Below are 15,358 nucleotides of genomic sequence, written 5' to 3' on the forward strand. Positions count from 1 at the left end.
TACAGTGTATGGTAATGTGTTTGTTCCTCTCAGACCTCCTGGGGATGTGGGACCTTAAAGGACATCTTATGGAGCCCAGCTACACAGAGTGAATGCCTGCAGAATCATAAAAGCTGAGATCTAAATTCCTTTTGTTTATATATCCTTCTTTCCTCACTTTTTATTAGAAATATATGCCTAATTATAGAAATTAGTTTGCTTCAAGGTGCTATCAGTCAAATTTATTTTAATGTCAAATGTCAAATGTATTTTAAAAGTAAATAGTAATGGGTTTAGAAGCATAGATTCTGGGGTCCTTTTGGTGGAATTTATAGTCTGTCTCTAGCCACTTTTCTTGCTGAGTGACCTCAAGCCTAACCTCACTGCCTGCTTATCTTAAAATGGAACCTATAATGTCTAGGTCATGGGATTAGTTTGAAGTTTAATAATATAGTGATGATAATTATTAGATGTTATTCTCATTTCTGTTACATTGGATTGCTGTTTGTACTGGGGAGCATTGGGACAGTTTGGGATTCATTTAAAGTATAAATTTAGCAGGGCACCTGGGTGGCTCAGTCAGTTAAGTGTCCAACTTCAGCTCAGGTCATGATCTCACGGTTCCTGCGTTCAAGCCCTGCATCAGGCTCTATGCTGACAGCTCAGAGCCTGGAGCCTGCTTCAGATTCTGTGTCTCCTTCTCTCTCTGCCCCTCCCTTGCTCGACTCTGTCTCTCTCAAAAATAAACATTAAAAAATGTTTTTAAATAAAAATTAGGGGGAAAAGTTCTTGGAGTGGAAGTAGCTTGTAAGTTCTGGTTTTGAATCTGGAGATGGGAGAACTTGACTTGCTTTGGTTACTTTTTATATTTTATAGCCTAACGTTGTTAACACGTTAAATGGTTAAGTATTTCTCTAGTGTCAGTTGTGTTTTTCTAGGCATGTAATTTGAAGTTATTATAACTGGTCATTTAAAGTGAAATATCTTTTTTTTTTTCTTATGTTTGAGAGTGAGAGAGAGCAAGCAGGGGAGGGGCAGAAAGAGAGGGAGACTCAGAAACTGAAGCAGGGTCCAGGCTCTGAGCTGTCAGCACAGAGCCGGACGCAGGGCTCAAACTCACAAACTGGGAGATCATTACCTGAGCCGAAGTCAGACGCTCAACCAACTGAGCCACCCACGTGCCCCTAAAGTGAAATATCTTAATTTATTTCATGCCTGAGTTGAATGCTATTCATTTCCACATCTTTTAAGGAAAATTGATGACATATAACACAGTATTTTAATTTCAGGGCTTTATAAGACAGCTACTGATATTGTTTTTGACCAAGGTAATTCATGTTTTTTTTTTTTAAAGCTCCTAATTAAAAATGCAATACAGCCAAATTATGTTCCTGCCTTTATCTTTATTTAGTGAAGTTCTCCTCATATTAGCTAAAGGTCTGATCTAGCTTGATGATGGGAAGTTAGGCGGTAGTCATCATATCATAACTAGTAGCTTCCAAATATATCATGTTTCTAGTACCTTCTGTGATGTCTCTCCTGATCAGATGGGGGCCCCTGAATATGGGGCAGCCCTAATGGGTGGAAGCTGGTCGTGGAGGTGGTAAAGGAATTCACCCGAGGCAGAACAAAGGAGATAGAAGGTTATTGAGTACATCACAAGGAAGCAGTAGGTAGGACAGCAAAGCAGTCTGCTGGCCAGGAAGCCCTGGTAGGGGGCTGTAGTTAAAGAGGGGAGGTGAGGAGGTATGGGAGCTTACGGAATTTACCTTTTTTGGTGCCTATGCCCTGGTGTAAGTAATCCATTGGTCAGCTAAGTCTTAGGGACATTTTGAGGTGGGTTGCCTAATGGGCCTGTTTGTATTAAACTAGGGGGTTGAGGGTCACTCTGGACCCTGTTACCTTACTCAGGTTTCCCTTGTTCAAATTGCCTAAATGTGGCTACTTTCTTACTGGTTTCCTCTGCTGATTAACTGGAAAGCTTCAAACTAGGAGCTCCTACTCTTTGTCTCTTCCATTGTAAGCATATGGCTATTCAGTTAATCCTTGTTAGTTCATTGTGCCCTGAGATCAATAAATCTCTCTTAAACGGGAGTATAACAAAAAGATATTTTCTGAGCATCTGAAATTTCAGTTTATGTTAAAAGGTGGAGGAAGGGTTAGAAATGGGGTGGGTGAGCTAGGCAGAGCCTTTTACAAAATTCACAGTATGAATCTGAAACTAACTATAAGCTAGGACTAGATAACAGCCGGAAGGAGATCATTTGCATCAGCGAATGCAAATGCAATACTTACATCTGGGCAAAAAGGTGGGATTTTACTCATGCACTCAGTATTTGGAGTGTTCTCTATGTACTGAAAAGTGATGGGGAATGAGCAGTGGAGCAGGTTGGCACTATGGTTGAAGAGAAGCACAAGAAATGGAGGACAGGACTTTCCCAAAATAAGATCGGGATGTGATTACTAGAACAAGGGAAAAGTGATGCTCAGCAGGCAGGAAATACCATCCAGTTAGGTAATGTAACCTAATTGGCTTGTATCTCACCTTGCTGCTTGGCTTTTAGCTTTAGTCATACCGGAAATGCTCCCCAGTACATGGGATGAAACAGTAAGCTGCTTCCCTGATGAATACCCAAAGACCAACAAAGACGAGTCAGTGAATGTTGTATTAAGCCAAATGAAATATCATTACTTCATGTTTTTAAAGAATAAACTTTTTATTTTATTTTTCAAAGTGTATTTATTTTTTTAGTAATTTCTACATCCTATATGGGGCTCGAACTCATGACCCCAAGGTCAGGAGTAGCACGTGCTCTTCCAACTGAGCCAGTCAGGTGCCCCCAAACATAAACTTTTTACTTTAAAATATTTTTAGATTTATGTAAAAATTTTAAAGATAGCACAGGGTTCCTATCCCCCTTACCCTTTTGTCTATTGCTACCTTACATCAATATGGTACTTTTTGGTTTTGTTTTTTGTTGTTTTTTTTTTACAAATAATGAACCAATATTAATACATGGTTATTAACTAAAGCCCATATTTTATTCATATTTCCTTAGTTTTTACCTCATTTCCTTTTTTTTTTCTAGGATCCCATTCAAGATACTGTATCATATTTAGTAGTCATGTCTGCTTAGGCCACACTGGTGTGTTACAATCCTTTAGACTTTCCTTGTTTTCAGTGACCTTGGCAGTTTTCAGGAGTACTCGTCATGTATTTTGTAGAATGTCTCTTGTTTGGGATTTGTCTGATGTTTTTCTTATAATGAGATTGGGTTATGTGATTTTGGGAGGAAGACCATAAAGTACCATTTTAAAAAATTATTTTTATTTGTGTTTTTTTAAATGTTTATTTATTTTGAGAGAATGAGCATGCTTGTGCATGTGTGCATGGGGGAGGGCCAGAGAGAGGCAGAGAATCCCACGCAAGCTCCTCCTCACTGTCAGCACAGAGCCCGACATGGGGCTCCATCTCAGGAACCATGAGATCATGACCTGAGCTGAAATTGGGAGTTGGATGCTTAACTGACTGAGCCATCCAGGTGCCCCTTACTTTTATTTATTTACGTTTTTTATTTGAGAGAAAGAGAGTGTGTGTCTGAATGGGGCAGAGGGAGAGAGAAGAGAGAGAGTGTGTGTGAGAGGGACAGAGAGTGGGGGGTGGGGGGAGGGGAGAGAATCTTAAGCAGGCTCTACACTGAGTGTGGAGCCAGACATGGGATTCGATCCCTGACCCTAGGATAGGATTATGACCTAAGCCAAAATCACGAGTTGGACACTCAACCAACTGAGCCACTCAGGCACCCCTAAAGTACCATTTTTATTATGTCATATGAAAGGTACATACTGTCAACATGACTTCATTGGAGATGTTGAATTTGATCATCTGACGAGGTAACATTTGTCAGTTTCCTCCACTGTAAAATTACTCTTTTTTCCCTCCTTTTCAAACTGTTTTCTTTGGAAGGAAACACTTTTGTTAAAAAGTTTCCCACATTTATTAAAGGGTGAGGAGTTACGCTCCATCTTCTAGATACATAAATTGTTCAGAAACCATCCTGGATGGCTCAGTTGAATGTCCAACTTTGGCTCAGGTCATAATCTCGCGGTTCGTGAGTTTGAGCCCTGCGTTGGGCTCTGTGCTGACAGCTTGGAGCCTGGAGCCTGCTTTGGACTCTGTGTCTCCCTCTCTCTCTGCCCCTCCCCTGCTCATGCTCTGTCCCTCTCTCTCTCTTTCTCTCTCAAAAATAAATAAACATTACAAAAAAAATTATAAAAAGAAATCTGCCTGGCAGTTTTGTCTCTTCTCCCAGCTTATTTATTTATGTCAGTATGGACTCATGGATATTTGTTTTATACTTTGGGTTATAATCTAACACTGTTTTATTGCTTAAGTTGTTCCAGCTTTGGTCATATCGGAACTCTTTGTCTTAACTCTTTCACTCCTTTGACAAATTCTCATCAGTATATTATTTTTTTGTTATTTTGATGGTTAGCACTTTCTCACTTTCTGGCACCATGAGATGCTCCAATTTCATGTTGTATATATCTTGTCATATCTTGTCCTGGTCCTTAGATTGAGTCATTTCTCTAAGAAGCCTTTGTTCCTTTTACTAGAGAATGGTATTAGAACCCAAGATCTGGATGCTAGGTCTACACTATGCTACTTGTGTGTTATTACTTCTAGGCCCTCTCAACTGGCAGAGCAGGAAAATATATGTGTGTATATATCTGTAACCTCCGCATGTATACATATTTATAAATATTTCTATATGTAACTCTCTGTATCTATATTAAACTAAACGTGAGTTCATACTGATGTTGTCAGCTCAGTTTATTACCACATGGAATATTACAGCTTCTTTTCCTCACTTTTGTATAAACTCTTACTCCAGTAGTGACAAGCCAGACTTTCACCATCCATGTATTTAATTGTTCAATTCCCGTATTCCATGTATAGTGGCATCAGAATACTTAACCTAAGCTCCCATGAGAAGTAACTTTATCAACTAGAATATAATGCTTATATACAATTTCTTTCACCATTAGTCTTAGAGATTCCCTCACTTTCACATTACTTATGTCAGCTCCTCCTTCCACTCTACCCCTCCTTCAATGAGGCGGTTTCATACATTTGTAATAGAGTTAAATGGTTTTGTCATATTCTGCATTTCATCGTGGGATCCCCTGATCTCCAAAATGATTTTTTTAATTGCATACATTAGATTCACTCTAAAGTTCTGTTTTGATGAACGTGTAGTGCTGTGAATCCACTGTTCCAGTGTCATATAGAACCGATTCACTGCTCTGAAAAATTTCCTTTGCTTCACTTATTCACATCTTCCTTCCTCTCCCCAAACCTCTAGCAACCATTGGTCTTTTTGCCATCTCTATAGTATAACCTTTTCCAGAATGTCATATCCTTGGAATCATACAGTGTGTGGCTTTTTATTTTATTTTTTGTTACTGAATAATATTCTCTTGTAGGATGTACTACAGTTTGTCTATCTACTCATCTATTGAAGGACATCATCTTGATTATGTCCAGTTTTGGGTGATTATGAATAGAGCTGCTATACAGAATTCCTTGCAGATTTTCATGTGGGCGTACATTTTCAAATCATTTGCATAAATACCTGTGAGCACAATCACCAGATTATATGGTGAAAGTTCAGCTTTCTAAATATCGTGTCTTTGTACTATACTCAGTTTCTTGGAACAGAATAATCTCCTCTTGCCATTTTCCATGCCCATTTTCTCTCCAAGTCTCTCTTGACTGATGATGCCAGGTCTTGTCATTGCTATAAAAGAGCAGATGATACAGAACGTCAGCTTATCTTTCTTGAGGGAAGTAGAATCCTCTAATGATCTTTTCCATGTGCTTGTGATATTTTTGGTTAATCTGTCTGTGAAAATAACCAGTTGCATCTAGTTGAATTTGACTGTTTTGTGCTTTCTGGGAGTATAGCAGGAATAGATATTTTGCAAGTGGCTTACACTGCCTATAGGTTGTTAAAAACTGCTTTCTAATTGGGTTGTATTGTTTTATTTTTAAAGCATTTCATAGTTGCTAAAATCCTGAAGTATTGCATTTTCCTCTTTAACCATCACCCTCAAGCAGTACATTTTTTTTAATGTGTAATTGTATTTATTAACTTTAAGGTAAAAGATATTTAAATGAAATTTATGTTCCTGTAAAGTGATAGTATGTTTTGTTTCCTTCACAGCATTTATTCAGTCGGAGAGCATAATAGAAGTACTACGTTTTGATGATGGAGGACTACTACAGGTAATTTTATTTTAAGTTGAAAAATTATCTCAGTGTCAAACCTTGAATAATATCCGATTGTTATTTACCTTTAAAAAGTGTAACTGGGGCGCCTGGGTGGCTCGGTCGGTTAAGCGTCCGACTTCGGCTCAGGTCATGATCTCACAGTCCGTGAGTTCGAGCCCCGCGTCGGGCTCTGGGCTGACAGCTCAGAGCCTGGAGCCTGTTTCGGATTCTGTGTCTCCCTCTCTATCTGCCCCTCCCCTGTTCATGCTCTGCCTCTCTCTGTCTCAAAAATAAATAAACGTTAAAAAAAAACACATTTTTTTAAAATAAAAATAAAAAAATAAAAAAAAAAGTGTAACTGATTTCTTTGAAATATGTTTTATGAGCTTTATATGCAGATAGGTCAATAGAGTCATTATTAATAATAAAAGCCTCCTTAGCTATATGAATTACCTTTTAAATTAGATATTTCTGGGGAATGTTGGAAGGTTAGGTTGGGAGAGTCAGATCAGGAGCAATGGAATTGGTGGTTAGTGCTATAAGTATGGGTGTCAGACCTCAAAATATTTACCTGGAAGAGGACTTCTCTAGAGTGTAAGTTCTGTAGATGTACATCTATATCACTTTTCTAGTTGCCAGTCTAAGCCACATCTTTAAACATGTTATACCTAAAATTAGAAAGTATAATCTGATGTCCTTCCTTTCAGACCTAGCATAGATATCCCATGAAGCCCATTTTAGTCTTCCTAGCTAAAAACCAGTTCTAGAATTTCACAGCTGAAAGAGGGAGAGTGAAAGCAACTTAACTACCCCTCTGATTTTTATGACTGAGGTGTTTTCTTCCTTCTTCCAAACTTTTATTATATTTGGTACTTGTCTTATAGTACTTACCACTTTTGTAATTATAACATCTGTTTTCAAGTACCATCTATTTGGTAGCATGACGTACGGTTTTTCCAAGGTTTAATTTAAGAAAGGTGCTGAAGATCCCATGACTTTATGGTAATGGGGCTGGTGTTAGAATTCTCATCTCCTCACTCCAGGTGATTGTTTGTCTCTTTCCTATATGGTGCTGCCTATGATGTATTTATTTACTTAATTATAACTAAATACATGACTTAGCTCTGAAAAAATATTCCCTGTAGCTTATAATAATGTCAGGAAACTAAACGTTACATTAAGGCAATATATAAAAAATAATTGTGCTAGAGACCTGAAATAAGATTTCTGTTTACATTTTATCATAAATTTAGATTTCAGACAATAAGCCAAACAAAGAGAGCAAGAAAAAAAGTGATGGGTTATAATGTTCCTTTTCTCTGAAAATAAAGCAAGTAAGTGTTCTGAATGTTAACTTTTTCCTTGCTTCCAAATTTTTAAATAAATATATCATTCATACCTTTACATAACTGATGTTGAGAAACACAGCAGGCAGTGGCTGCATGGTACTTACAAAAAAGTCTTTGTACAGCTTTTTACATTGAAAAACTGAATAAAAACTAAAGATATATAATCTCAAATTTTGTAGAGCCACCTTACTAGAAAATGAGCTCGGTCTTGTTATCTGGTTATTTAATCTGTTACAAGGTGAGAACTTGGAGAACCAATAGGAATGACGGTTTTAAATATCTCCCTTTAGGTGGTTTGTGGGATCTAGATAACAGGCAAATCAGGACTGAATTTTTTGAAAATTCATTTTTCTTTATTGATTAAAGAAGGATCCATATCCTTTAGGAAATAGACACCCACCTAGGTTGCAAGTAGTAATTCATTTTGAAAATTCTGGAGTTTGATTTATATTTTTGTTGGGAGAGGTTGTCAGTCCCTATCTAAATGGACTTGGCTATGGAGTAACTTGTGGCCTGGGATGTGATTTCCTCATCCTCTTTGGGTCTGCTGAAATGCTTGGACAAGAGCTTGGTAGAGACCTGAGTTGAGACCTGAGAGTTCTATGGCAAAGGTAATTTTAGACTGGAACAGGATTGAAGGCAGATGGTACCAGTTGGTTACCTCAGCCACAATAAAACCTCACAAAGATTACTGCAGAATGTCTGATACAAAGATGCTATATATATAGTGTATTGTTTATCCCCAAGTAGCAGAGTATAGACCTTTTTGAATAGATACAAGTAAATAGTTCATTTTAATGTTGAAGAATGTTTCCTAGGAACAACAGTTTTCATGTTGACATGAAAATTCATGTTGTCACTCTTTCTGATGATAATTTGCCAGTAGGTTCAACCATTTCTTGTTTCTTATGGTATGATTGGAACAGATATGTATGTGTAGCAGTCTTATGACAGAATATATATCACGTTTTTTCCAATTAAAACTAATGTAGAGAGAGAGTCAAAGCAACAGCCTTGTTTTGCATTATTTAAAATGAGAATTTTGCCTGAGAGCATTCCTTCTCAGATCATACATTTTATGTTACATTCATGTGGCTTGGCTCTTAGTAACTTTTTAAGCCCTGAAAATTAATTGATGATAAGACCATAAAAATTGCCAAAACTCATAAAAATTTGCTACAGATTTTGTATTTGCCTTCCTTGTTTTTTAAAGATAAGGGAAATGAGGCTTATAGAAATTAAATAATTTGCTCAGTATTCAATTATGAGAGCAGAAATCCAACATCCAGTAAGTACTCGGCCTGTCTGCTTTCAGAGCTCTTAACACAGCACCATGCATGTGCAGTTCTTCTAGTGCGTTCCCTGGATTACCACTACTAATACTATCTTACGATTAGAAATCACAGTAATCACAGAAAAGCCCACATTTTCTATCATTGGTGCTTTGGCCATTGCCATTCCTGTTTGGCAAGGCTACTAAGATTTGGTATATAGAATATACAAGGATGAAACCGTGCCTGAGGGGAACATAGACACTTCTCAACAGAAGACTCATCACCATAGGGTGTGCATGCCAGGTATTTCTAATGATCATTCCAATCCTAACTGATCAGAATGGTTGGCTTTTCCTGACCTGTTCCTTTGATAGATTGAATAACAAAAGATATTTTTAAAAGCCTTAATCTGTTTCCTAATCTAACTTTCTTACAAACAAAGATGAAGCCCAAGGAAAAGCCTAGCTTTTTAATTTATTTATTTTACTATTCTACCAGAACAGTAAACAGATTTTTAAGATGTTGGGAGGCAAGCTTTCTAACGTTCAAGTTGAAAACACATGCAGAGTTTTGCTTTCTAAAGCTCATAACTATATGGGGTGCCTGGGTGGCTCCAGTCATGTAAGCTCCAACTTCGGTTTAGGTTATGATCTCACGGTTCGTGAATTCAAGCCCCATGTCAGGCTCCATGCTGACAGCTCAGGGACTGGAGCCTGCTTTGGATTCTGTGTCTCCCTCTCTCTCTGCTCCTCCCCTGCCTGTACTCTGTGTTTTTCTCTCTCTCAAAAATAAATAAACATTAAAAAATAGTAACAAATAAACAAATAAATGAAGCAAGCAAGCAAGCTCATAACTATAGTACCACATAATTTTGTTATCTCACTTTGGTCAAGAAACAGAAATACTCTTTTCTGACTGTTCATTGTGCGCTCATTGGTTTTTCTCATAACATCTAGGCATCTATTATCTCAACTCACTACCTGGCTTTCAGGTGCCTAAGGCAGAGGTGGCTAGAATTAGTATTTTTTAAGTACTTGCTGGAGTCTCAGCTAGTTCATTAATTGGCCCAAAATTTCAGTACTAATAAGGAGTACAAGAAGAATAAGAAGCAAGTTTGATTCCAAAGCTCTTAGGCTTTATACTTTCCATTGCTCTACTTCCTGAAAAGTAACAAGGTTGCCTTAGGGGAAAGATAAATTCCTAAATGCTGTGATTAGAAGACAGTGCAGGTCTAAGAGATCTTTTTATATACACACAATAGGTAATGGGTTCCACTTCTTGTTGTGCCCCAGTATGTCAGTTGCAGGACTATGGTTAGTCAGCCAAAGGATCTTTTGTTCATATTACAGAAATAACTCTTTTCCCAATCTTCTCAGAGGACAGTTGAGGGAGAGATTGTGGAAAGTTTGCCTCCTATTCTGTGTTAGGTTGGTTTGGAAAACACTATGGAGATCTTCCTTAACTAGACAGTTATTTGCAACACACGAAAACACCAATTGAATAAATGAGCATATACTTGTTCTTGGATGAACTTACATTTAAAAGATACTAATTTTTAAAGATAGCTATAGTAAAACTTAACAGGAGTTAAAGAGGTTATTGTTACAGAGGTTAGTGGGGAAAACTTTAGCTCCTAGATGACTTTGTTTAGTTTCTGTAACTAAAAGGAGATGAAGCCACTGGAAGCTTTGCCGTCTAGAAGATAAATCGTGTTCATTCTAGAGGTGGCCAAGTGTAGGTAATCTTCTAACCACTTAATTAGAGTCGTCTTCCAAGGAGTGTAAAAGATGTCCAAGAATTTGATTATTTCTTTTTCTTTAATTAAAGTGTTTATTGTGAGATATAGTTCATACATACATGCATAAAATGTGGGCTTTTTTTCCTCAAAGCCAACACCTATAAACAACTACCACCCTAGTTAAAAACTAAACACTCTCCTGAGTTCCCTCTGAGGCTCTCTCCCAGTCACTATCCCCAAAGTTGCCCATAGTCCTGAAGTTTATGGTAATTTCTTTCCCTAGAAGTCTTACCATCTGAGCATGTGTCTCTAAACACTATGGTTTCATCTGTTTTTTGAACTTCATACAGTTTGTATTTTTTTTTTTTCCAGCTGCTTTTTCTTGTGTTATGTTTCTAAGATTCTCTGTGCTGTTGAATGTGGCCATAGTTATCCATTTTCATCACTGAATAGTATTGCATTATGTGGATATGCCCCAATATGTATATGTGTGTGTATGTATATATGCATATATATATACATACATATATATATGTATATATGTATGTATATATATAATTTCTGCTGTTGATTGACATTTCACTTGTTTCCAGTTTTGGCTCTTATAAGTAAATGCTGTCTCTTGGTGAACATACATACGCGTTTCTGGTGGAGTTAAGTGCAACTGCTGGGACATAGGGTATTAATCTTCTATTTTAAAACATAATACCATGTGGTTTTCCAAAGTGCTTGTTCTAGTGTACAGTCCCATCATCAGGAATTCCTCTACAATACTTCATAATGTTTTTTTAAAAAATTATTCTGTAGAGTGGGTAATGGTATCTTTTTGTGGTGATAGTTTACAATCCCTAATTCCTAATAAGGTGGAGCAACTTTTCGTGTTTATTTCACCATTTGGATATCAACTTTTGTGAAATCTAAGTTAAATCTTTTGCCCTATTTAACTGTTGGGTTGCATATCTTTTTCCTTCTTGTTTTTTAGTTCTTTATAAATTCTGGATACAATTGTGATTATATGTATAAGGAATATCTTTTCCTACTTGTGATCGTCCCTTCCACACATAATGGTGACTTTGATGAACAGAAGTTCTTAGTTTTAATTAATTTTAATTTTATTGTAGTTTAAGCTCTCAGTCTTACACATTACAGTTGATATTTTTTGTGTACCGTTCAAGAAATACTTTCTTATCCACGGTCATAAAAATGTTCTCCTGGGTGCCCCTGGGTGGCTCAGTCAGCTAAGTGTCAGACTTCAGCTCAGGTCATGATCTCATGGTTCATGAGTTCGAGGCCTGTGTGGGGCTCTCTGCTTTCAGCGCAGAGCTCGCTTCAGATCCTCAGTCTGCCTCTCTGCCTCTCTCCTCTTTCTCTCAAAACTAAATAAACATTAAAAAAAAAAAAAGGTTTAAAAAATTATTCTCCTGTATTATTGTCTAGAATATAGAAATTTATTGTTTTGCCTTTCACAATTATAGCACTAATTCTAACTGGAATTGATTTTTGTTTTTGGTGTGAGGTCAAGGTTTTATTTCTCATATAGATATTCACTTGTCCCACCACCCTTTATTAACTGTTCCCCAATATTTTTTCCCCAGTATTCTTCAGTGACACTTTATTCATAAGTCAAGTAGGCATGTATGCATGAATCAATTTCTGGGCTCTCTTGCCTGTTCTCATCTCTAAAAGTGGTAATTCGTATGGCTCAACATAAAATGTAGAAATACAAATGTTTTTTATATTTTGACTTTTACTCTGCAAACTAGCTAAATTGCTTATTGATGCTATTAACTTATCTCTAGATGCTCTGAACTAGGTCCATAAACTATCACAATCTGAGGTTAATAATAACATTTTATTTCTAACTTTCCAATCCTTTTAGTTTTAAATTCTTTTTTTTTTCTTGCATTACTTTACTGGCTACAACCAGCATGATGTTGAATATAAGTGGTATTTAGTAGGCATCTTTGACCCATAACTCATCTCAGATAAACCTTCAGCATTTCACTGTTAAGAATGTTGTTTACTATAGTTTTTCTCCACCCCCACCCCCAGATATCCTTTATCATATGTGTCAGTTGGGGTTCTTAGCAAGATCCTAAGACAGAGTTAGGAGTGCAAGAGATTTATTGAGGGCTAATGCCTTTGAAACATAAGGGGAAGGAAACATGATTGGGCAGGGAGAACCTCAGACAGGGTTGCGATATCTTGGCAAATCACTGGGGAATTGTGGAGTAACGGCTGCTTTTTGGAAGCATATCCAGAGATAGCCAGGCCCTACTATACCTGCTGGGCCTATTCATTGGCTGGGAGTTGCTCAAAAAGAACTTGGCCTTACCTTAGTCACTACAGTCAGGTACTGCAGTCACAGGCTGATAGCTAGCAGCATTTTTCATAGCTTGGATGGCAAGTTCTTCCTTTTACGGAGATCTGAGCAGTATACAGTAAAACAACTGACTATCAAAGGCAAAGAGATACATTCTAAAACCAACCAGAGAAAAAAAGAAGACCTTCAAAGAAGCTAGAATTAGCCTGACAGCTGAATTATAAACTGAAACAATTGGAGGCAAAAAAAAAAAAAAAAAAAAAAAAAAAAAAAAAAATTAAATTAATGAAAAAAATTGAACTAGAATTCTATACCCAGTGAAAATGTTCTTCGTGTGTAAAGAAACACAGGCATTTTCAAACAGACAAGAACATAGAGAATTTGTCACCAGAAGATTTGCACCAAAGGAAATAATAGAGGATATTCTTCAGCTTGAAGGTAAATTACCTCAGAAGCTTAGAAATGCAAAGGATAAAGAGCATTAAAAATAAAAATATGTGGATAACTAAATGCATGTATATTGTGTATAGCAATGATAATAATAGTATCCTGATGAATACAGCATGACAGCATTCTGGTACTACTAATACTAGATCATCAGAAACTTGGCAGCTTTTACCTGGGTCTCTTGGACCTCTAGAAATTGGGACATTTCTTTTGGGACCCAGTTGCCATGATGTGAAAATCCTAAGCCACATGGGGAGCCCCCATATAGTCCTACAGTCAGTGGTCCCAGTTGAGTGCCCACCTACCAGCCATCATCCCTTTCCTGCCACTGTGGATGAGCAGCACATTTAAACCTTCAGATGAATCAGCCACAACTTGCATCTGATGGCAGCCATTTGAGTAACATCAAGTGAGACCTAACCAACTGAGTCTAGTCAGCCCAGAAGAATGTGAAGGATAATAATAAAATGCTGTTTTAAGCTGTTAAACTTCGGAGTGTTTTATTATACACCATTAGATAGCCAGAACATCTAATATCATGTAATACCTGGTTGGTCTGTATCCCTTTTCTTCTACCATTTCAAAAATTCTTTTTCATACTTTAGTTATTTAAATCAAGATCCAAACAAGGTCTGTATATTGCGTTTGGTTGATATGTCTCGTAAGTCTCTTTTAAGCCATCTCCCTATGCCAATTTTTTGTTGTTGTTGAAGATACTGAATCATTTGTCTATAGGACTTCCTACAACCAGGCTGAGCTAATATCATCTTCTTGGTATAATTTAACATACCTCTGTCTTACGGATTTTCTATAAACTTTTAGCTAAATATAGAGTCTTGATCAGGTTTAGATTAAATTTTTTTCCCTTGGCAAGAATATTTGAAGTAGTTTTTGTGTAATGAAGAATATGAATGGTCTCTGTCTATAGGGAGACTTTAAATATTGGAATATCCTTAGAAGTAAGAGTGTCTTTGTTATTCATGAGCCCTTGGATCACACCTGAGTTAATGCCTACCACGATGACTGAAGATGGGGTTGGTCACTAGAAAAACTAATTATGTGGTTAGAGGGTTTGGACTTTGAGTCATCCCATCTGCCTCCAAGAATGAGAGGGGGCTAGAAATTGAGTTCAGTCACATAGGTGGCCAGTGATTTAATAAACCATATCTTTGTAATGAAACTCCAATAAAAACTCTGGACACTGAAGCTGTATAGACCTTCCTTGTTAGTAAGCACATCTGTGTGCCAGGAAAGTGACATACCCTGATTGCATAGAGAGAAGGCACAGAATTTCTGTGTTTGGGGCCCTCCAAGACTTCACCCTGTATGTTTCTTTAGAAGAAAACTAGTTTAAGTATAGTTCTGAGTTCTAAGCTTGACGGGGAGGAATCATGGAAACCTCCCAGATCTGTAGTCAGTTGGTTAGAAGTACACATGGCCTCAACTCCCTAGCTTGTGGTTGGTGTATGAAGTAAAGACTGTCTTGTTAGGGACTGTATCCTTTAGCCTGTAGATTCTAAAGCTAACTCAAAGTGATTAGTGTCAGGATTCTATTACAGTCCACCAGTGATACTGTAGTTTTTGTTTTTCATCAGAAGACATGTCATGTCAGGTTGGTTGTTTTAGATTTTTAGGTCACAGATTTTCATATGTAGGCATTTAATGGTTCTGGAAATAAAGTGTTATAACATTACTTCTGTTGCTCTTCTAAGCTGGAAGTTGGCACACTTTATGTAAAGGGCCATGTATTAAATACTTTAGGGTTTGTGTGTGAAATGGTCTGTGTCCCAAGTACTCAAGTTCTGTTATTGTACTATGAGAGCAACCATAGACTGTATACAAGGAATGGGAATAAAACTTACATTTACCAAAACTGGAGCTAGACAGAGGACTCTGGGAAGATGATAGAGTATGAAGTAGCAGGATTCCATCTCCCCACGTAGACAACAGTGGCACTGGTAGAATATGTCTAAT

General features: G+C 37.2%; 1 protein-coding gene across 1 annotated transcript in view; it reads left to right on the forward strand.

Moving 5' to 3' along the window:
* TMEM131 (transmembrane protein 131) overlaps positions 1 to 15,358 on the forward strand; it is a 234,990-nt gene that overhangs the window by 50,002 nt on the left and 169,630 nt on the right. The window contains exon 2 of the mRNA XM_053890619.1: positions 6,207 to 6,268. Within this exon, the coding sequence (XP_053746594.1) occupies positions 6,207 to 6,268 (62 nt within the window). The remainder of the gene's footprint in view (positions 1 to 6,206; positions 6,269 to 15,358) is intronic.

The sequence above is a fragment of the Panthera pardus genome, unplaced genomic scaffold, assembly GCF_024362965.1.
Source record: "Panthera pardus isolate Hobbes unplaced genomic scaffold, ASM2436296v1 HiC_scaffold_25, whole genome shotgun sequence".
Lineage (NCBI taxonomy): Eukaryota > Metazoa > Chordata > Mammalia > Carnivora > Felidae > Panthera > Panthera pardus.